This window comes from Natrix helvetica (assembly GCF_964273705.1).
Source record: "Natrix helvetica genome assembly, chromosome: 5".
Lineage (NCBI taxonomy): Eukaryota > Metazoa > Chordata > Lepidosauria > Squamata > Natricidae > Natrix > Natrix helvetica.
The window spans coordinates 33969022-33992370 of NC_138551.1; the positions used below are offsets into that span (position 1 = coordinate 33969022).

At 42.2% G+C, this 23349-nt stretch overlaps 1 protein-coding gene across 1 annotated transcript in view; it reads left to right on the top strand.

Moving 5' to 3' along the window:
• GK5 (glycerol kinase 5) overlaps positions 1 to 23349 on the top strand; it is a 47107-nt gene that overhangs the window by 10039 nt on the left and 13719 nt on the right. The window contains exons 4-6 of the mRNA XM_081954778.1: positions 7842 to 7935; positions 10626 to 10757; positions 15870 to 15945. Of these exons, the coding sequence (XP_081810904.1) occupies positions 7842 to 7935; positions 10626 to 10757; positions 15870 to 15945 (302 nt within the window). The remainder of the gene's footprint in view (positions 1 to 7841; positions 7936 to 10625; positions 10758 to 15869; positions 15946 to 23349) is intronic.

Below are 23349 nucleotides of genomic sequence, written 5' to 3' on the forward strand. Positions count from 1 at the left end.
GGTTGCCAGGCAGCAGCTATTTTATTGAGTTCTTGTAAGCTCAAGTTTGTATTATCGATGATAATTTTTGGCTACCATATTATTGGGCTTTTCTTCAGTTGCCTTAATTTTTTTCAAACATCAGGGATTTTTCAACTGCCTCTTGCCTTTGCATCATGTGTCCCAAGTACTTTAAAGTTCCTTTTATAATAGTATTTCCAATGGGCATTCAATTCTATGATTGAATGATTTGTTCGGTGGATGACAGTTCACTGGCACCCGTATTCAGAGGCATCAATTTGTCCTTCAGCCTTTCTGATATTCCAATTTTCACAACCATGTTTTTACAAATGGAGAAATGTAGTCTCTGTCTGTGTAGAGATTCTCAGTCATCCAGGGCATAGTTGTCCCAAAGGCTTTGAGTCGGAGCTGAAGGAGCTTCTTAGCTGAGAAGCAAAACGTCTTCAAAGGAAAAACAAGAACATCCTGTTGCCTCCTGAAAAAGCATCTTTGGGGACAGTGTCACTATTATCACTAATTATCACTAATCCTGATAATTAAAAAATATGGATGTCTGTATGCCTTGAATTAGAGACCTTAACTCTTAATTCATAGTTATACCATCATCCCTGTAAGTTTTCAACCTAGGATGATAAGCTATTACTATTTCAACCATTTTTCATCTTCCCGCATTGTTTGGTATTGTCTATTGATAAAATTTGGTACTGTTGAATATTAGCAGCAACCTGGCTTTTTCAGTTTCTTTCAAATGGTTCTTTTTCAATATAACGTGTCCAATATTAATCTTACAACAACCGTGCATAACTAAGGCAGTCATCAATCTGTCTTGCCTGCCCAAAATATTCTTATCATTGATTCCATTAAACTAATTAATATATTAACTGCTTAGAGAGCAGAAAGAACACACCTTAATGTGAATTCTATCAAATAATTGGGAATCTGTATATCATAATTACTGTGTTTATATAAAATACTTTCTAATGAAATTTAAAAAATGATAGAGGTATAATTAAGATGGTATGTAGTTGTACAAGTTGCAGAAATAAATTTCTATGAACAATATGAATATTGACATTTCTTTCCTTAATTCTTCAGCTATAAGTCCAGTTTGTTCTGTGGACGGTTTTATACATTTGATAAATAATTAGTTCAGTAATTATCTCAACTATTCAGTCAGAAATCTTCCATATGTGAATAAATTAAAGAAATAATATATATTCTAGGATGAATTACAACAGGGGTGTCCAAACTTTTTGCAAGGAGGGCCAGATTTGGTGAGGTGAAAATGTGTGGGGCCGATCATTCAGCCTGACATTCTTTGAACCCTTAACATTAAATGCGAATTAACTACCGTATTTTTCGGAGTATAAGACGCACCAAGATTTTGAAGAGGCAAATTAAAAAAAAAGTTTTTGCACTCTCCCAAAAATGGCCCATTTTTCACGAAAATGGGCCTTTTTTTTTAAAGGGCATGAATAGCCTTTAAGAGGCTTCTAGAGTGCTCCTGGGGGCTGGGGGGGGGGCAAAGTTGAGCAAAAAATGACCCATTTGTTGCTCATTTATGCCCTCCACAGCCCCCAGGAGCACTCTGAAAACCTCCTAAAGGCTATGCACAGCCATTTTGGTGAAGGGGGCAGAGTTTTGGGAGGCAAAAAATGCTGTATTCAGTGTATAAGATGCACCCAGATTTTTAGCCTCTTTTTTGAGTGGAAAAAGATGCATCTTTATACTTCGAAAAATACGGAATTTTATGAAAGACTAAACAAATGACTCCAGTAGGGAGAAGAGGCTGCGGGCTGCTTGAAATTTGAAAAAGGGCCACATTTGGCCCCCGGGCCGCACTTTGGACATGCCTGAATTACAACAAATTGTAAGTTGAGAGGTAGGGCAGGTAGAAAACAATCTCTTTTTGAAAATTTCAGCAAAGTACTATTGGTGGTTTCAACATTTTGAATAGGGACAAAGGAATATAAAAGCAGGTGTTTTTTTTAATCTTTTCCACTAAATAAATCTCACCATTGCAAAACCAGTTATTCCACTAAAATGTTCTTATGTAGAAATAGTTCTGATTGTTTTGAATTCTTTAGTTAAGGTATTAAGTTGTCCTAGTTAAGATACAAAGAATAGAAAAAATTAATAAACAGCCTAAGCTTAATTCATGTCCTGTAGATAAGGACAATGACATTAAAGCTGTTTTTGAATAGATTTCAGCTCTATTATGACAGTGATCTACTGGGTGGGGAAGGTGCGCAGGTGGCCAGTGAGGCATCATGTGAGCATGGAGAGGCCAGGGGTAGCAGCAACGAGTAGAGGAAAGGTGCACAGGTAACTAATGAGCTGGCAGTGACTACTGCTGGTGGCAGAGACAACTTGCCAGTTTCCCTGCAGCTTCTCCATTTACTTTGCATGGGTGAAGTGGTCAGGTGAAGTTACAAATGGCAATCACTTGTGACACTGCATCCATCATAAGTGCAAGCTAGTTACCAAGTGCCCAGATTTCAATCATGTAATCTAAAAATCGCATGTTGGGACAGCCAGAACTTTGAGTGCCTGTTGTAAGCACACTTGTTCAGCACCATTTTAACATCAAACAGTTGCTAAACAAGTGGTCATTAACTGTGGACTAGTTGTATTAATTTTCAAACTAATTTACTGCAATGAACATAAAGACCTACTTCTGAAATCTCTAACTGCAATAAAGGCCTTACCTGTACCTTGAGTTAGGGAGAAACATGTGTTAAAATTGTTGGCTGTACAATCTTGGTTTTTTTTCCACACAGGATTTCTTTTTACTTTCAAGCATGATATCCAATTTGTTACGTGAGGAGATACAATCCAATAATCATGAATTATTTGTTTTATGTTTTAAGTCTTCTTGCCCTGGGCCTAGATTTTAAGAGCAGTTTTGCTTCTGAAACAAAATTCCCTGTAGTTATTTTAATAATATTGAAAATTATGCTTTGAAATTTGCTTTTTAAATATGCAATGGTCCTTAAAAGTTGGTAATTTAATTTTGAATTAATATTTCTGCATACATATCTACAATGTGATCTATTCTCCACACAACTTCTAAAACTAGATTTTTAAAAAGTCAATTAAATAAGTCCAAAGCACTATTGTTCATTTGTACATTGAGGAAAATGATCGAAGGTCTGTATTTGTGGAAAAAATATGTGAACTTTTCTTAATTTCTTCTCTTGGGCACTAATAACTGCAAGTAAACCTTTCCAATGGATGTTGATCAGTCCTGTACGTTGGCTTGGAGAAACTTTAGTTCATTCCTTAACAGAATAGCTCCAGTTCAGGGTATTAGTGGGCTTCCTTGCACAAGTTGTTTGTTTCCTTTCCTTTCACAATGTTTTTCTAAGCTCAGGATTTTGATTTGGCCATTCCAGAACATTAAATTTCTTCTGCTTTAACTATTTTTTGGTTGTATGGCTTGTGTGTTTTGGATTGTTGCCTTACAGCTTGACTTCTTTCTCTTGAGTTTCAGTTCATTCACAGACACGCTGACATTTTCCTGTAGAATTTTTCTGTCACATTTCAGATTTCATAGCATCCTGATCCAGAGGAATGAAGCAGGTCTAAACCATGATTCTGCCACCATAATTTTTCACAGATGGGACACTGTTCTTATACTGGAATGCCAAATATAATTCTTTCAATATATTCTTTCAAGACAAAAAGTTCTGTTTCTTCCACAGAACATTCTTCCAGTAGTTTTCTAGCTTATCCACATGCTTTTTCACAAACAGTAGATGGGCAGCAATCTTCTTTTGGGTGATGGTTTGATGAACATCAATGCAAGATAATCTTTACTTACTTATAACTTACCCTCCTGGGATTCTTTGAACCCTCTTGGAGAATTTATGCCTTGCTCCTGGTGTGATCTTAGTTGATTGACCATTCCTGGGGAGGGTAACACTGATGTTGAATTCCATTTGTACTTAGAATGACAGAGTTGGAAGGGACTTTGGAGGTCTTCTAGTCCACCACCACCACCCCGGTTTAGGCAAGAAAATCTCATGATTATCATGTATCTTAAATTCTTCTTTAAAACTTCCAATGTTGGAGCATTCACAACTTCTGGAGGCAAGTTGTTCCATTGATTAATTGTTCTGTCAGGAAATTAGTTCTAGGTTGCTTCTCTCCTTGATTAGTTTCCACCCATTGCTTCTTGTCCTGCTCTCGTGTGCTTTGGAGAATAGCTTGACTCCCTCTTGTCTGTGGCAGCCCCTTAGATATTGGAACACTGCTACCATGTTTTATCAAACAAGACATACCCAATTCCAGCAACCGTTCCTTATATGTTTTAGCCTCTAGTCCACTAATCATCTTTGTTGCTGTATCTTTCTTGATTTTCTTGATAGTAGACCGGTGGTGTCCAACTCCTTGCTTATATTCATTACCATTTCTGGTCTGGTGAGCATCTGCTACTGTTTTTCAGAGGTCCTCAGAAATCTCTTAATTTTTATAAATAACTCAAGGTGGCGAACACACCTAATACTCCTTCCTCCTCCTATTTTCCTACAACTGTGAGTTGAGTTGAGCTGAGAATGAGTGACCGGGCCAAAGTCACCCAGTTGGTTTTCATGGCTAAGGTAGGACTAGAACTCAGAGTCTTCTGGTTTCTAGCCTGGTACCTTAACCACTAGGTCTCTTTGAACAAAATATAAGGGCAAGTAAGGATTAACAGGAATACGTGGGATAAATATGAGTATAGTTTGCTTCAGAGAAACAGGAAATGCAGGACAGGGAGAAATACAATGCTGCATTTCAGGAATTAAGGAATCCAGGCAAAGGATAACAGGACAAGATAAAAGTATCTAGGCTAGAATAAAGGGCGGGAATTGATGTTTTGCTAGAAGTCTGATACAAGTCATAGAAGAGATAGATGATAGAATTGAACTACCTAGACATGTGGGAAAGTTAATTCTGTCAGACACGAGATGTCAGATTAATTTCGCTCTGTTTTAATGATACCGGTAATTATATCTTTCAAACGATTAGACAAACACGAGGCAATTTGTTCCTTAGATTTTGACCTTATTGACAGGAAGTCATTGATTGAATAGATTTAAAAAACTGACCATGATATGCTAGACTTGATCTTAGCCAAAATTTGGTTTAAACAGGTCAAATACAAAGTATGGATTTTAGAAAGGCTATTTTTAATAAATGAAATAGTAAAGAAAATGCAGAGGAATAAAACCTTAAAGACAAAGATTTTTGTCACTAGTTGAGTTTTCTTGGAAACAGAAGTATGGCTTAATCTCAAATAATGGCAAAAAAGCCCATGTGACTGAATAGGCAGCTCAGGAAGGAGTTTGAGATTAAAGACGCGTGCTTATTTAAAGTGGAAGAAAGGATTAACATTCAAATACGTCTTCCCAGGTTTCGTTCAGAAATTAGGCATAAGGTCAGGAAGGCAAAGGTGGAAAGCTAAAGCTATTCAGTAAGGCAAAATCAAATAGGATTTCTTCCTATATGTCAGTAGCAAGAGGAAATCAGCGAAGGTGTAAAGCTGTGGCTTACTTCAAACTGAGAGATCCTAACACAATTAAGAGAAAGTGTAAGAACTCCAGTTTTTGGCTCTTTCTCTCCAACGGAAATGATGATTTGAGTAACATAAATTAATAAGAAACAACAGAAGGCTCCAACTAGCTACTTTGAATCTACTAGTTAGACTTTCATGTCACAACAGAAAAGCTGTTGTGTAGAGCAGTGTTTTTCAACCTTGGCAACTTGAAGATGTCTGGACTTCAACAGAGTTGAAGTCCAGACATCTTCAAGTTGCCAAGGTTGAAAAACACTGGTGTAGAGCATAGTCACTAAAGCCCACGCTTCCCTGAAATCCAGCATTTCAACTAATTGGAACCTCTTCAGGTCCCCATGTTTTAAGGAAATATACTTAAAATACTGAAGGATCTGACTGAAGAATGATTAGGATTTGAACTTATCTTCGAGGAACCGGGGTGGGAAGTGTTACAAGATAGGGAAAGAGTAAATAGAGTACCAGGGATTAAGAAAAGAAAAATAAAGTTAACATAATAATTGACAGTAAGCCTAACATCAATATCTGTAATATGTTAAAAGGTAGATAATAAAGCAGGCCATTTGTAGACAAAATGAAGACTATGCTCTCTTTCTAAAAGTCAGCATAGTTTTGTCAAAAATAGGTGAGACAAATCTTATCTCTTTTCTTTGACATGATAAAAAACTATACTGGTATGGGTGGATAGTGCTGCAATAAAATGGGTCCATAATTAAGTAGCTAACCACACTCCAGTCAGCATTTATAGTTCCATAGTGAGTGAGAGACAAGTAATGGTCTCTGTGTTGGCCCAATATTAGTCAACAATTTTAAATGGATGAGTTGCAGTTGAAACACAATTAGGAAATCTAGCCGGTAACCAGGATCTAACAACATTGCAATCTAAACTGCTCAGTTTGGAAAACTGGGCTACAAACAAAATATCCTTCAACAGGGAACAATGTAAAGTACTGTATTTAGAGAGAGAAAATACAGGACATTATACAAAAAGGGGCTTAGAAGCATTACACTGAGGAAGGACTTGGGAATGGTCATTGACTGTGAGCTGAACATGAGACAACAGTGAAACTTATGTTAAAAGAGTTCTGGGCAGCATTAGAAGAAACATTCTCAAAGCTGCACTATGAAGACCACACCTTAGGACTATGTGAAAGATTCTGGGCACCATTTCCAAAAGGACATTGACTAGAACAGATTGGGTGGAGGCAAAAGAGATGAAACAAGGTCTTGTCAACAAGCCAATGAAACTTGGCATGATGTATCTGGAGAACAGAAGATTGAAAGTAGAGATGGTATCAGTATTGAAGTCCATTGAGATGATTGTCAGAAACTGTTTTCTATTGTCACAAATATGAGGACAAGAAATAATTGGTACGAGTTAGATGTGTGTGGAGATTCTCAGTCATCTAGGTAATGGTTGTCCCAAAGGTGCTTTTTCAAGAGGCAACTGGACTTTCTGGTTTTTCTTCTCATCAGGACAAAATTCAGCAGTCCATATGCGTTTAAAAGACAAATGCCACTTTTCTGAAGATAGAAAAGCCCACATTTTGGACAGAGAGGACTGCTGGTTTAAAAGAGGAGTCAGAGAGGCCACCTATGTCAAAATTGAATGGCCCTCTCTCAACAGAGGAGGAGGGATATAACATCTATCTCCAGTCTACAACACAGTCCTTTCAACAGTTCCAAAAGATTCCACATCCATTTAGTGTTAAAATCTCTTGCCCAAATGGTTTTTGCCCATTATGGACATAATGAATTGTAATGATTACAGTGTGATGATATTAATTTGCAGAGGTAATTATCAGCCATCATTCAATAGCTACAATCTTGCCCCATTTGACAGTGGGAGAGGAAGCACAAAATAGTCTAAAGAAGAAAATGTAATCTGTTGGTGTGTGAAACTCACTGGTCAGTGAAAACATTTTGATGGCCAAAAAACAAACAAGGTCCCAAGTTGCAAGTACCTACATTTCACTTAAAAAGATTTCCTGATTGTAAGATCTTTATAACCAAAAATGATCAATTCAGAGCAGTTTCTGAGAAGAGCTAGACAACTACCTTTTGAACAGCGTTTATTTGTTTATGGACTTTTTTGCATATTGTAGAGGATTGAACTACTAGTTGATTTTTGTGATCCCATCTACTTGCACATTTCTTTGATTCTGTGTTGCTACATTTTTTTTTATCTGTAATCTGTTTAGAGCTGATATCTAAACTCTGTTAATGAACTAAAAAATAACATTAGTGAAGCAATTGGAAAGTCAATTATCCTTTTTTGCTCTTTCAGAAAGACAGGGAAACCTTTTCATAATTTCATAAGTTGGCAAGATGTGAGAGCTGCTAACCTTGTTAAATCCTGGAACAGATCTTTTTTAATGAAGGTAAGATATTTCTTTGTGCTGAAAGTAAGTTGGTTGAAGGAAGGCTGGTATTTGGTTGTTACTTATTTAAACCAATGGATTAGGAGATGTCTAATGATTTGCAGATGAGAGAAGTAAGGTAGAGCTGCCCTACCTGTATTTTTATGAAAGAAGCAATGTCATAGGTGAGAATCTTTGAATTTTTCTGTCAATTCTCCTTTTCTAAATGGCAAGTAGATCCTCTCTTCCAAAGCTGCATTTTGTAAACTACAAGATTAGGAGAGGGAATTAGCCATGAATCTCCCAGCATGTTATATATCAGTGATGGTGAACCTATGGCACGCGGGCTGGCCAGCTGAGTTCACCCCTTTTTAAAGCCATTTTTCGCCCTCCCCAGGCTCCAGAGGCTTTATAGGAGCCTGGGGAGGGCGAAAAGAGCCTCCCTGCCCCCCCCCGGATGCCCTCCGGAGGCTTCATGAGCTTCCCTGAAGCCTCCAGAGCACAAAAAACCAGCCCTAGGGCACGGACTTCCAGTTTGCTCGGAGGTTTGTTTTGACTGCTCCGGAGGCTTCAGGGAAGCGTCCTGAAGGTCCCTGAAGCCTTCGGAGCGATCAAAACGACCCTCTGAGCAAACCAGAAGTCACTTCCACTTTGCTTGGAGGTTCGTTTTGACTGCTCCGGAGGCTTCAGGGAAGCGTCCTGTAGGTCCCTGAAGTCTTCGGAACGATCAAAACGACCCTCCGAGCAAACTGAAAGTGACTTCCGGTTTGCTCCGAGGTTCGTTTTGACTGCCCCGGAGGCTTCAGGGAAGCGTCCTGAAGGTCCCTGAAGCCTTCGGAGCGATCAAAACAACCCTCCGAGCAAACTGGAAGTGACTTCTGGTTTGCTCGGAGGTTCATTTTGACTTCCTGACGGTCCTGAAGCCTCCGGGGGGGGGGGAGGCTGTTTTCGCCCTCCCAGGCTCCTATAAAGCTTCTGGAGCCTGGGGAGGCCGAAAAAAGCATGCAAAACAATGGGGGGTTGCGCCTGTAGTGCACGCATGCGCACTGGGGGGTCACGCATTGCATTATGGGTGTTGCACGCCCGCACACGACCCCCCCTGCACTCCCCCCACTTATGGCACGCGAGCCAAAAAAGGTTCGCCATCGCTGTTATATATCTTGGACTTTATTATTAGATTTGGAAATACACAGATTTGGTAAAATAAGCTTAAGTCACAAATTCCCTGAATGAAAATGTTGGTACAGGTAGTCTTTGACTTAACCATTCATTTAATGATTGTTTGAAGTTAAATGGCACCAAAAAAGGGGACTTAGGACTGTTGCAACCTCCTCATGTCCATGTGATCAAAATTCCGACACTTGGCAACTGCATATATTTATGACTGTTGCAGTGTCCCTGGGTCATGTCATTACCTTTCACAACCATCTGAAAAAGTCAACGGAGAAGACATATTCCTATAACAACAGTGCTTCCAATTTAACAACTGCAATTATTCATTTAACGACTGTGGCATGAAAGGTCATAAAATGGGACAAAGCTTATTTAACAACTCTCTTGCTTAACAATGGAAATTTTGGTCTCAATTGTGGTCGTAAGTCGAGGGCTGCCTGTATTAGTGAGGGGATGCAGATGAATTTTTACTTCTGCAGTAAAATGGTTCTGGAACTGTTTCTTACATAGATTGGTTTTGAAACACTGAAATAAAGTTATTTTTTAATTTAAAAATGGCAATTGTTAAAAATTAATTGCATGTGGAAAAACAGCATGTCTGGCAAATTCTTGGGGTATAACCTTTTTCTGCTCTGATTTCTGTACGTGGCAAGTTTATAATTTGAGCAGTATTCAAAATGGATTTCCTTCTTAGCAGTTAGAAGTAAAATACATTCTTGCTGTTCAGTGTTCTCTCTCGATCCTCTGTACACAAAGACTGGTAACAGTCAGACTGTGATCTAGTCCTACTCATCAGAAAATTGTCTGCCCAACTTGCTTCTTGCTGGAATTCTGAACAACAAAACTTATTTTGGACTGGCATGACAGAAAATGTTATATACAGGTCCAGATAACCACCATATAAGCAACGAAGTAAGGCATAAATAAATCATTTTTTGCCTTTGTATCTGAACACAGTCCACTAAGCTGTAGGCATATGCTACTAAGAATATTAAGAATCTATAAAATGTGCAGCTGATTTTGAGCACTCGGCATGCTGGTGGGACATGCCAATAAAACCTGCTTCTTACTGCTGAAACAACTGATGCAAGATACGCATCCAGTATATTTCCGTGGCAGCTGAGAGAAGGTTGCAAAAAAAAGATCCAGAAATTGGGAGGTGCTAGGCCAATTAGAGATGGTGTTTTGAACTGCTGAGACCACTGTAGTAGAGAGGCAGGTATATGGGCCAACACATTTTCTATAGAATGAGGGAATGGAAAATACTGGGAAGATGGGGAACTGGATGAGTCAGTGCAAAGGCAGGTAAGGGATCCTCTGGATTTTGTCTTTGCTGAAATGCAGAACAACCCCAAAATTATGTATTTTCTGTGAAACTGCAGCCAATTTTGCAAACTTTCCAGAATGCACTGTTTATTCTGGATTCAATTCAAAATATACATTTCATTTACTGTATTGTCCTAAATAAATATAACTTGACTTAAATCTAATTGGGCAGAAGCTCAAATGTTCATCCTATGAATTTTGTTTTCAAACAGGCAGTCCATGGTATTTCTTCTTTGCTGCACTTTTTCACTCGGATTAATAAACTTCTGCTAGGCCGTTCTTTTAGTTTTACGACACAGCATGTCTCTTTAAGACTGGTTTGGATATTACAACATTTATCTGAGGTAAGCCTCATGTTAAAATTCTTTGTGTGGGATTTCCTGTTGGCTCTGAGGTTACTGGCAATGGTATCTAAGTGTTCATTTATTTGTTTTAGCAAATTTCCAATTGAAGATGAACTTGGTAACTATTCTAGTCTTTTCCAGTGTACTGTTCTTGATATATAATCCTAGACTGACTAGAATATTGGGGTTTAGAGGCCAATATATCTGGTTAGCATGCAATTGGAGAAGTTCCATATTCCCAAATGTTCCAAACTGGTGATTCATACAAATTTATTTTCTGGGCTGTACGTAGTTATTATTGAGAGCCAGTTTGATGCAATGGTTAAAACATCAGGCTAAAAACTGGGAGTGCTAGTACTGTCAGGCACAAAGTCATCTGGCTAACCTTGATCCAGTCAATCTCTCTCTCTCAGCCCTACGAAGGAGGCAAGGGCGAAGCACTTCTGAAAATAGTGACAGGAAAACTACAGAGGCCTGTTCACACAGTTACCATGAGTCAAAAACTGACTTGGCACAAAAAAGAAAAACAAAACAAAACACCATAGTTAATATTATCTGATGGTCATTTTATATGGGTTAGTTTCTGATGTAGCAGTACAGTTTTTAACATGGATAGACCAATACAGAAAATCTTAATTATTTTATGATTCATAAAGATAAAATAACTTTTACAGAATGTGACAAGTGACAAAGTTGTGATCATTGAGATAAAATAACTTTTACAGAATGTGACCAGTGACAAAATGCTCATTTTGTAAAAGATTAAGCACAGTTCCCTTCCTCTAAGGATTAGCATCAAACTGCATGCTATATGAATATACACATCATTATCAGTCCAACCTATCAAAAACAGCACCACAAAAATCAGATTAGGAACACAAATTGAAATAGGGAAGAAAATGGTTAGTGAGCACCTGTCTACCTTAGACGAGTTCAAATCACCAGGACCGGATGGATTACACCCCAGGAACTGGCAGACGAGATCTCAGAGCCACTGAACTATATTTTTCAGAGATCCTGGAGCACCGGGGAACTGCCAGAGGACTGGAAAAGAGCTGATGTGGTTCCCATCTTCAAAAAAGGAAAAAAAATAGATCCAGGAAACTATAGACCTATCAGCCTGACCTCAATACCAGGAAAGATTCTGGGAAAGATAATCAAGCGATTATCTTAGCGAACACCTAGAAGTAAACAAAGTAATAGCCAAAAGTCAATATGGGTTTGTCAAAAACAGATCATGCCAGACTAATTTTTTTTAATTAATATATATATTCAAAACAAACACAACTTCCTTCTTTACATACTGTAGAAAGTGTATCAGTTGGTTACAAAAGGCTTTCGTGCATCTCTTCCACAGTCATCAAGCATAATTCATATTAACTCAAGTATTTTAACTCAGATATTTATACATGTTACCATCATCATACCTCCATTTTCATTTGACTATAATTGTTTAAATGTCCTTCATCATAAAATATACCAAGATTTAATACATAACCACATACTGGCATTTCATTTACTTTTTCTAAAATCCTCCAATAACACTGAATCCTTATGTCCTATTCTAGCTAAACATCCATACTATTTAGTAACAAAATTTTCTAATCCTCCTTTCCAAATCACTGTTTACAATTTACATCCAGTTTCTTTATGTTATATCCATACATATATATAGGTTGTTATTATTATCCTTCCTTTATTTGACTATATCCTGTATCATAACATTTTTCCTCCTAATAATCAAGACTTAACTGAATCTAACTTAGTTCTTTTTTATTTACCTTTATATATAATCCAAAAAGATTTCTAATCTTCCTTTCATGGGTACCATTCAATATTCATATCCAATTATTACTTATCGTAACACTACACATTGTATACATTATTATCATTATCTATTATTTATTTAACTATATCTATTGTCACTAAATTTCACTAAGTTTAACTAGTTTTAAATTATACACATCCATCTACTGTATCAACCAGTATCTTTCCAGTAGCAAAACAGTCTCATGTCTTCTGCCATTTGTGGTGTCAGTCCTCTAATCATCTCCTTAATCAAATTTGTATGGACTCCTCTTAGCAACTCCTTGCTTATAAAATCTCTCATGTAATTTCGATGCCCTTCTTCTGTTTCCTTAATCAGCTTATCTTTTATTGTCAATAGTGTTATCAATGATGTTGCTAATGAAAATTATCTCTTTAAATCCATAAATTATTTTGTTTTTTCTTCTTCTGTGTCTTGCCATCTGGGGTAGAGTTCCCCTCCATTTAATTCCTCTTTCAGTATTCCACTCTTTCCATTTCCAGAAACAAACCAATCACCATAAATATCAGCAAATTTAATTTCTTTATGGTCATTTTCCTCTTCGGTTTTTAGGTTCTAACCTCCACTTTTTCCACTTGATAAACATCTCCAACTTCTTCATATTTTACTGTTAGATGCTCTAAGTCTTACAGCTTCTTCTCTGTCCTCTCAAATGTGTTTGATAATTTCTGAATTTCTAAGAATATCTTTTGCAGACTTAAAGTTTCTGCTGTTGAAATTGTGCCATTATATCCAGCTAACAAACACTGCTGCTCTAGCTTGGAAGGTTTTTACAAGATTAAGTATAGATTCACAATAAAGTTTTGTTTTCACTTTTCTCTGGTTGAAGATATACTTCAAAGGGACATCTGTATGCTTTTCTTCTTATCACTTTCTATAAACAAGCAGTGAGACCTTGGACTGCCAAGCCAGGATAATCAGTAAGAATAGTAAAAGTGTTTCATTTCCAATACACAAACCTCCAGCCTCCGAGTAGCAGTGTTATTGTTGCAATTTTCTTTGTTTCTTTTTGTATCTTTTTTGTATTTCAAGTAAAAAAAAGGTCGGTTCTTGAATGAGTAAGAAAAACACCCACAGTAATGAAAGAGGAGAATTTTAGTCCATAGGTTACAAAGAATAAAAAAATAAAAAAATATAGAAGAAGAAAACTAAATCCATTCGTTTTAAAAGGCTTGCATAATTCCATCCATGAACATAGCATTTAAAAAGTAAGATAACCCACTGTCCAAAACCATTCCAAACTTAATTCTACCACTTATTTCTTCTGTTCTCCAATTTAAATTAATTTTAAGTTTTTTATAGGCAGTCTCTTTTAAAGCGGTAAAAATTCCTCACCAGCTGGAAACACTTTCTCTTTCCATATTCTTCCGTTTTGGAGCTGTCCCAACTTCATCAGCCTTGGCTGGATTTTTTGTAGCTGGCTTGAAGAACGTATCTTGCATCGACCAGGGACTTTGCAATGTCCCTGAGATCAGCAATACGTATTCTTCCTGTTCACCGTCTCTGCGGGACGATTTAGGTCCGATTGGACCATCCAGTGGCAAAAGTATCAGCTGTATCATATTGTTGCGATGTTGGCTCCTCCTCCCATGCCAGACTAATCTTATTGCATTCTTTGACAAACTGACAAATTAGTGGACCAGAGGAATGCCTCAATATAGTTTACTTGGACTTCAGTAAGGCATTTGGTAAGGTAGACCATAACTTACTAATAGATAAAGTAGAAGAATGTGGGTTAGACAGCATCACCACCAGATGGATTCGTAACTGGCTGACCAACTGTACTCAACATGTAGCCCTCAATGGAACTGCATCTGCATGGAGGGAAGTATGCAGTGGAGTACCCCCAGGCTCTGTTTTAGGCCCAGTACTCTTCAACATCTTCATCAATGATTTGGATGAGGGAATAAATGGGGAACTCATCAAATTTGCAGATGACACCAAGCTGGCAAGAATAGCCAACACTCCAGAAGATAGGCTTAAGATACAGAAGGATCTTGACAAATATGAACATTGAGTACTATCTAATAAAATGAAATTCAATGGTAAAAAGAGTAAGGTTCTACATTTAGGCAAGAAAAACAAAATGCACAGGTACAGTATAGGTGGTACCTTGCTCCATAGTAGTAACTGTGAGAGGAATCTTGGACTCCTAGTGGACAACGATTTAAATATGAGCCAGCAGTGTGCAGAAGCTGCCAAAAAAGCCAACACAGTTCTAGGCTACATAAATAGAGGGATAGAATCAAGATCACGTGAAGTGTTAATACCAATTTATAATGCCTTGGTAAGGCCACACTTGCAATACTGCATTCAGTTTTGGTTGTCACGATGTAGAAAAGATGTGGAGACTCTAAAAAGAGTGCAGAGAAGAGCAACAAAGATGATTAGGGGACTGGAGACTAAAACATATGAAGAACGGTTGCAGGAACTGGGTATGTCTAGTTTAATGAAAAGAAGGACTAGGGGAGACATGATAGCAGTGTTCCAATATCTCAGGGGTTGCCACAAAGAAGAGGGAGTCAAACTATTCTCCAAGGCACCTGAGGGTAGAACAAGAAGCAATGGGTGGAAACTAATCAAGGAGAGAAGTAACTTAGAACTGAGGAGAAATTTCCTGACAGTTAGAAAAATGAATCAGTGGAACAGCTTGCCTCCAGAAGTTGTGAATGCCCCAACACTGGAAGTCTTTAAGAAGATGTTGGATAGCCATTTGTCTGAAACGGTATAGGGTTTCCTGGCCTTGGCGGGGGGTTGGACTAGAAGATCTCCAGGGTCCCCTCCAATTCTGCTATTACATTATTGTATTATTGTCATAGCCAATTTATAGTTTACAGTGGTAATCTGTTCTTCTCATCTAGCAGTTTTAGTCAGTAGCTAGCAAAGGGTCCAGACTGTTTTTTTCCTCCCCTTCTCCCTCCCCAATATAACACAGTGTGTTTTTGAAAGACATCTAAAAAATATTAGTTTTGGGATCAGCCATGATGCATGGAGTTGTACATTTCATAAACTATCTGATTTATCTTCTGAACAGCAATTTCCACATTATGGCATAAAGAAAAGGGTTTCCTTTAAACATCATAAGAGCCTAGAAGGCTGATGTAATTAATTATCCTAATTAAGTCAACCTCCTGGATTGTTTAGGGTTTTGCATACTACTATCAACCCCTTAGACTTGACTGAGTATCAGACTAGCTGTCTAGAGCTATTGTAAGTGCACTGATGTGGATGGATTACATTTGCCTTCCTGCAAAGAGAAATGTGACCTGTGTGTTCATTTGCAGGTAGAACAAGCTGCTAAAGATGACAATTGCTGTTTTGGAACAGTTGACACATGGTTACTTTATAAACTCACTAAAGGTGGGTACAGTGATTAAATGGGAGGAGGGAGAAGTAATATACCCATGTCTCCGAAGTGGGGCATGGGAGCAGTCACATACGGGTATTGTCATGGCCCATCTGCCCAGAGACTGAGGTAAATCTTGAGGCCACTCCCTCTGCTCCTTCTCTGACTCCCCAGATTAACCTCAGTCTTTGACCCAGAAGGAGCTAATTTAGCTGGCTCTCCTTGGTACGAGACTTTTATCTTTTTTCCTTTCAGCTAAGGGTAATTGTCTAGCGTAGCTTTGTCTCGTGCGCTCTGTAATCAGCCTGTGCACAGTAAGTGTATAGCGCTACTGAGAGGCTCCCGAGCCGCAGTTCGGAGGCGGGGGGGAGCCTCATAGCACGGCTGCAAGTGATCCCAGGTTCAGCACGGGGATTGCAGGACCCAGGAAGGAGGAAAACGACTCAGTCAGAGTCGGCTCACATGCTCGGACCGCATGGTCATCACGGGGAGTGCAGGATCCGGCCTCCGGTTTCAGAGGCCGCAAGCACCCGCGACCACCGCCAGCACACAGCAGGAGGATTGGGCCCAAACTCCACCGGTAATCCAAGGAGGGCCACAGTATCTGGCGCTGGCCTGGTTGTAACTCGAGCCGCGGATCGGCGGCAAGGCTAAAGAGCGAAGATTCAAAGGAGAGCCGAATCTTTGCAGGCATCCTACTGACCGGTTCCAGCAGAGAGAGAGAGGAGGTGGATCGACTAACAGTGAGTAGAGACGCGATGGTGGACAACTTGAGGAGTGGAGGACCGGTGAACTCCGGTCCCCTAGGGGGTGCAGGCCCAGGTGAGGGACTCTCCCGGGGGGCCAATCCAGCAGAGAGGAGCAGACCCATGGCGAGGAAGTGTACCAACAAGTCCTCGCGGAGGGATGACTCTTGGAGGGACGTTAGGATGACCAGGGCGGCAGGCAGGAGAAACAGGGATACCATCAGTCCTTCCCCGGCCAGGTCCCATTCTCCAGGCAGGGCTGCTTCCCCGATGGAGGATCCTCCTGGCTCTCAGCCTCCCCACATGGCTCGCCAAGGGGAGGGTAGCCCCTTACCCCCCCCCCCCATCACCATCCTACTCCTCTGGAGCAGAACAACTAGTTTACCCAGACAACGCCTGGCTCCTCAAGCTTCTGAACCCAGTGCGGGCCTAGAACCCCCCAGCCTCTCTCCGGCTTACCCAGAGCTGTCGGAGAGCTTCCAGGAGGTCATAGCCAGAGCTATTGCCCAGGGGATCTCCTCGGGCATGCAGCACCAGTTTTAGGGGTCTAGAAGCAAGGCTTCTCGCAGGGCGCCTCGAGGTCATCTAGACCTGCCCGAACCTTCAACCTCCAGAGACCTCAGGGCAGACTCTCCCTCCACGGCTAGTGAGGAGTCGTGATCAGAGGGGCGGGGAGCACAAGGACATTGGCTTCTCCGATGACGAAGAGGCTCAGACTCCCGAGGCCCCAGCCATCATGGGGCTCTTTCCCCCCGCAACTCTCTTTAGCTCCCTGCTGCGCAAGGCTAAGGCCACAGCAGACATGAACAACTCCGGGGCAGAACTCCAGTGTCAGACGTAAGACTCCTGCTGTCAGGCCTGTAGTTATATTCTTTTTAGGATCTTTGGCCTGCCACACTTTCTTATAATTTTCTATGCTGTTTCAATAGTGTAGTAGTTGGGAGGGGGGAATAGAAAGGAGTAGGATTGTAGAATGTATTGTTGACATTCTTTTATAGAAGCTCAAGGTCATCTTTTGTCTCCGCACCTCGACACCTGACCGAAAGCAGAGGGGTGTAGATGCCAGCGTGGAAGATGATGATTGGACCATGTGATAAATTATGGGGTGTGAGGGTAGATGATGAACTTTTAACTGGGTGAACCCACAGGATGTACATTAGAGTTGAAATTTCACAGGCTAATGCCAAAATGTCTGTCTTATTAAATTGGAGTTTTAAGGATAACTTTGCCTTGGATAATGATTTAATTCTGCATGATATTTGGAACGCTGACATTATTTCAACTCTGTCTACCCAGAAGTCTAGGGGAAATTGACCCAGAATTTCATTGGAGCTTGTTGAAACCAGTAATTGGGTCTAACAGAAGAGCATCCACCCAAGCTCAATCTCCTCCTGTAGTGATGGAAGGGGAAATACAATCTGAGGTGGAAAAAATTGTAGATTTCAGGCTGAATAGGGGTCGCTTACAGTACTTAGTGCATTGGAAGGGTTACCCTTGGTCTGAAGCTAATTGGGTGAACAGTGGGAACCTAAAAGTGGAGAAGTTAGTAAAGCAATTCAATGGGACGTTTCCCGAGAAGTCAAAGGGTTCCCCTGGGTGGAGAAGAGGTGGTTAATTTTGTTATGTTAACTTTTATGTTATTCTCTTTTCAGGAAACGTTTTTCTTTTGAGGAGAGGCCGTCTGTCAGGCCTGTAGTTATATTCTTTTTAGGATCTTTGGCCTGCCACACTTTCTTATAATTTTCTATGCTGTTTCAATAGTGTAGTTGGGAGGGGGGAATAGAAAGGAGTAGGATTGTAGAATGTATTGTTGACATTCTTTTATAGAAGCTCAAGGTCATCTTTTGTCTCCGCACCTCGACACCTGACCGGAAGCAGAGGGGTGTAGATGCTAGCGTGGAAGATGATGATTGGACCATGTGATGAATTATGGGGTGTGGGGATAGATGATGAACTTTTAACTGGGTGAACCCACAGGATGTACATTAGAGTTGAAATTTCACAGCCTAATGCCAAAATGTCTGTCTTATTAAATTGGAGTTTTAAGGATAACTTTGCCTTGGACAATGATTTAATTCTGCATGATATTTGGAACGCTGACACCTGCAGGACATTACGAAGTTAATGGCGGCCACACAGTTCTCGGACGCCACCCTGGATGCGGTAAGGTATTCTTCTGGGGCCTTGTCCTCTTCAGTGGCATCCAGATGCTTGCTGTGGCTATGCAACTGGCAGGCCGAGTTCCAGGCAAAATGGCATTTGGCAGGCATGGAATACATGGGGACAAGCTATTCAGTCCATCTCTGGACCCCATCCTCATCGAGGACAAGAACAAGCAAAAGTTTTCCCATCCACGTCCAAGCGATCTGATCACCGCTCGGCACCCTACCCCAAGAGATCCAATCATCAAGCACCTGAACAGGACTTCCAACAGCCGAGGTACTCTGCTCCAGATTCTCCAGGCGGGGGGTAGACAGTTCTCTAGGGACAAATACAGGTTCCAACAGCCTAGCAAGTGTTCCTTTCGAGGAGGGCAGGGCGTCCTGTCCACAGAAACAAGTGATTTGGGATCGAATCATCCCATCAGCGGCCGCCTTACTTTGTTTGCGGATCGCTGGGATTGCATCACCACGAAGGCATGGGTTCTCCAGACAGTCAGATTTGGTTTACGGTTGGAGTTTCGCTCCCAATCCCCGAATAGATTCCGGGTCTTTTCCTCTTCCGGGGGGGGGGGGGGGCACCCTGGATCTTAAGCTATTAAATTCCAGGCTTATCTACCGCAAATTCAAGATGGCCTCCCTCAGGTCTATTCTGGAAGGGATTAGGCAGGGGGACTTCCTAGCCTCCATTGACCTCACCGTTGCTTACTTACACATTATGATTGCCCCGGACCACCATAGGTTCCTTAGGTTCTCCTATGGGAGCACTCATTACCAATACAGAGCCCTTCCCTTCGGGTTGGTCTCCGCTCCCAGGACCTTTACCAAGGTTCTAGCCGTTGTGGCGGGCCTTCTCCATTCCACCCCGGTCCAGTTGCATTGCTACCTAGATGACATCCTCATGTTAGCCACCTTGGCAGCCCAGGCAAGGGGGACCTAGGTCTCACAATCAACACCTTGAGGTCCCTGGGATTCTCAGTCAACCTTGAGAAAAGCCATCTGATTCCTACCACCAGACTCCAACATTTGGGAACCATCCTTGACTCAGTGGGGTGTGAAGTTTTCCTCTCGGAGGAGCGTAGGGACAGTATTGTGCAATTGATTCTAGAGATTTGCAGGAATCAATCTGTTCCCGTAGCTTTTCTTTCCAGGCTTCTCGGCACGTTCATCTCCTGCATTGGGATAGTGCCTTGGGCTCAGCTCCACGCCAGAGAGCTGCAGTGGTTCCTCCTTCCACACCAGAGAAATGGGATGAGTGACGCAGAATTCAAGGTCCTCGTGACGCCCCAGGTACTCCTGTCCCTCCGCTGGTGGATGTCCCCGGCTCTGGCCAAGGGCTCCCTGTTCGGGGAGCCAGACAGGTTGGTCCTGATGACAAATGCAAGCCTGTTTGATTGGGGGTACACCTGGACTCCCAGCTAGCCCAGGGATGGTGGACGCCGATGGACCTTCAGAAGAACATCAACTGGCTGGAGTTCAGAGCGATCCACCTAGCTCTCCGGTGCTTCAAGGCGACGGTATCCGGGAAGCACGTCCTGGTGCTGACTGACAATGTGGTGGACAAGCACACGTGAACAAGCAAGGGAGCACCACTCCGTGGCACTTCGCGACAAGGCAGTGAAATTGGGGACTGGGCAGAATGGAATCTTCTATCAATCCGAGCAGAACACATCGGGGTGGAGAATCATCAGGCGGACTGGCTCAGCAGAGAGACAGTAGACCACGGAGAGTGGCAATTTCACCCCAGCATCTTTGAGCGGATCTGCCACAGATTCGGCCAGCCGACAGTGGATCTGTTGGCCTTCCCGTCGAACGCCCAGCTTCCAAGGTTCATATTGCGGTTCCCAACACAAGGAGCGAAGGACATCGACTCCCTGCACTGCAGTTGGCCCTCAGGGCTTCTCTACACCTTCCCTCCCCTTCCCCTCCTTCCCAGGGTGCTGAGGAAGCTAGTGCTAGAAAGGGCAGAGGTCATCCTAGTGGCTCCCTATTGGCCCTGGCATACCTGGTTCGCAGTCCTGATAGAGATGTCAACCTTTCCCCATTGGAAAATCCCTCAGGGAGAGGTGACCCTACTCCAGGGGAGTCTGGAACACCCAGAACCAGACTGGCTCCAACTGACCGTCTGGCGCTTCAGCGGGAGCAATTAAGGGAAGCCTAGATTTCCGCCAAGGTCATCAGGACCATCGAGGCCTCCAGGAGGAGATCCACAACTCGCATCTACGACGTGACCTGGGCCTCCTTTGCGTCCTGGTGCTAGTGTGCACAGGTAGAACCAGCATTGGCCACAGTCCCGCAGATACTGGACTTTCTCCAGGCAAGTCTCAGCCCTTGCCACCATCCTGGGGGGAGTGGGTACTCAGCCTTTGTCCCAACATCCTATCATAAAGTGGTTCCTCAGAGGAGCAACCAACCTCCGGCCCCTGGTGATCCACCGTTTCCCCTCCTGGGACCTACCCACAGTCCTCCAGGCACTCATGGAAGTACCATTCGAGCCCCTGAAGGAGGTGAGCCTTCAGCTTCTTACCCTTAAGGTGGTGTTCCTCGTAGCCATCACCTCCGCCAGGAGGGTGTCAGAGATCAACGCCCTGTCGGCTAGAGCGGATCTCTGCACCTTACACAGCAACAGGGTTGTGCTCAGGCTCGACCGAGCCTTCACGCCTAAGATTAACTCCCTGTTTCATAGGGCTCAGGAGATAGTTCTCCCGGACTTCTGTCCATCTCCCTCAAGAGGAAGGGAGAGATCCTGGCACCGTCTCGACGTTAGGAGGGCACTGCGCATCTATCTGAAGTGCACGTCTGTCCTTAGGTAGTCGGAGGCTCTCTTCGTTTCCTTCCACTCTTCGACTAGGGGAGCAAAGGTCTCCCTAGCCACCATCAGTAAATGGATCAGACTGGCCATCTCCAAGGCCTACGAGGTGCAAGGTCTCCCGGTGCCTGAAGGCATCACCGCACATTCCACCAGGAGTGCAGCCACCTTTGCGGCCTGGTTGGGGCCACCCAGGCTCCCATCGAGGACATTTGCAGGGCGGCAGCATGGGCTTTGCCCTCTCCCTTCATCAGACACTACCAGCTGAATGCCTTCGCCTCCGTGGAAGCATCCTTTGGGAGGAGAGTTCTCCAGAGAGTGTTAGACCCTCGGGGGGACTCAGGCCCTATGGCCCCTCCCAGGGACACCTAGCTTTGGTATGTCCCAGATGTGACTCCTACCACGCCCCACTTTGGAGACTGTCAGTTGGTCTTACCTGAACTGCATGTCTCGAAGGATGGCGTGGGAGCAATCACTTCCCGCCCGTAGTGCGTCCCCACGCAGGGTGGGCCTGAGTTCGGTTAGTTACTGATAAGTCAGGGACCAGGGAGGGAGTGGGGGGATTGCCCTGTTCTCTTCCTTCAGGTTTGACTTGACTGGACCATCGGTTAATCTGGAGAGTTAGAGGAGGAGCAGAGGGAGTGGCCTCAAGATTTACCTCAGTCTCTGGGCAGATGGGCCGTGACAATACCCGGATGTGACTGCTCCCACGCCATCCTTTGAGACATGCAGTTCAGATAAGACCAACTGACAATCTCACCTCTAAAATTCAGCAAGTGAATCATATTCTGACATCCTTCACGCAGCAGCACTTGTGAAATAGAATAGACCTATTGTCTGCAAATAAAAACATTGTCTGTCTAACCAAGGTCAAAAATTCAACAGATGTTTGCAGTGAAAGAGCAATAACAAGTTTTGTCCAAATCTAATCCAGGATCAAAAACAGATAATGCCAAAGTTTCAAAGGTGCAGGCATAAAGCGTAGTCAAAAGGCAGAGCAAAGTTCAGGAATCTGGATGAAGAAGCTGAAATAAGATGCATAATATAAAAGGGAATTGCAAAATACATTATTTCTAGAATTTTTATCTCAAGGCAGCATAGAATTCTTCTGGAATCCCATATTTGCTGATTCATGTCTTTGTCCTAATAGTAATCCATTTAGAAAATATTCATGTTTCTCTGGAAGCTCAACTCTAAAATCTTGCCCTTTTTCACCATTTTATACCTTGCACCACAATTTGAAGGTACTGACATTCTCATAGACTTAAGGATTGTGAGGTATTTTTAGGGTTAAGAATTAGAGTTGACAGTTCTAATTCTATGCTCAGATGGTATCTTTCAGACAATAGATGTCTCATAGAATTTGTTCTATCTGATTCTCAGTCCTCCACTGACAAGGCAAAGAGACCGTAATAGCTACCGGGGGGGGGGGGGGGGGCTCTGGAGCCTGGGGAAGGTGAAAATGGCTTTTTAAAAGGCTGAAGTCATCTGGCAGGGGAACGCCTTGCATGCCCTGACAAATGGCTCTGTGTGCCACCTGTGGCACGCATGTCATAGGTTCGCCATCCCGGGTATAGAGGATCAAGCGCACCAATAAAGACAATAGTGATAATAGCGTTAATAGAACATTAGTTTAAATGAACTGCTCTGTTCTATATTGCAAGATAATTAAAATAGCCTCTTGGAAGGAGGCAATCGTGGTTT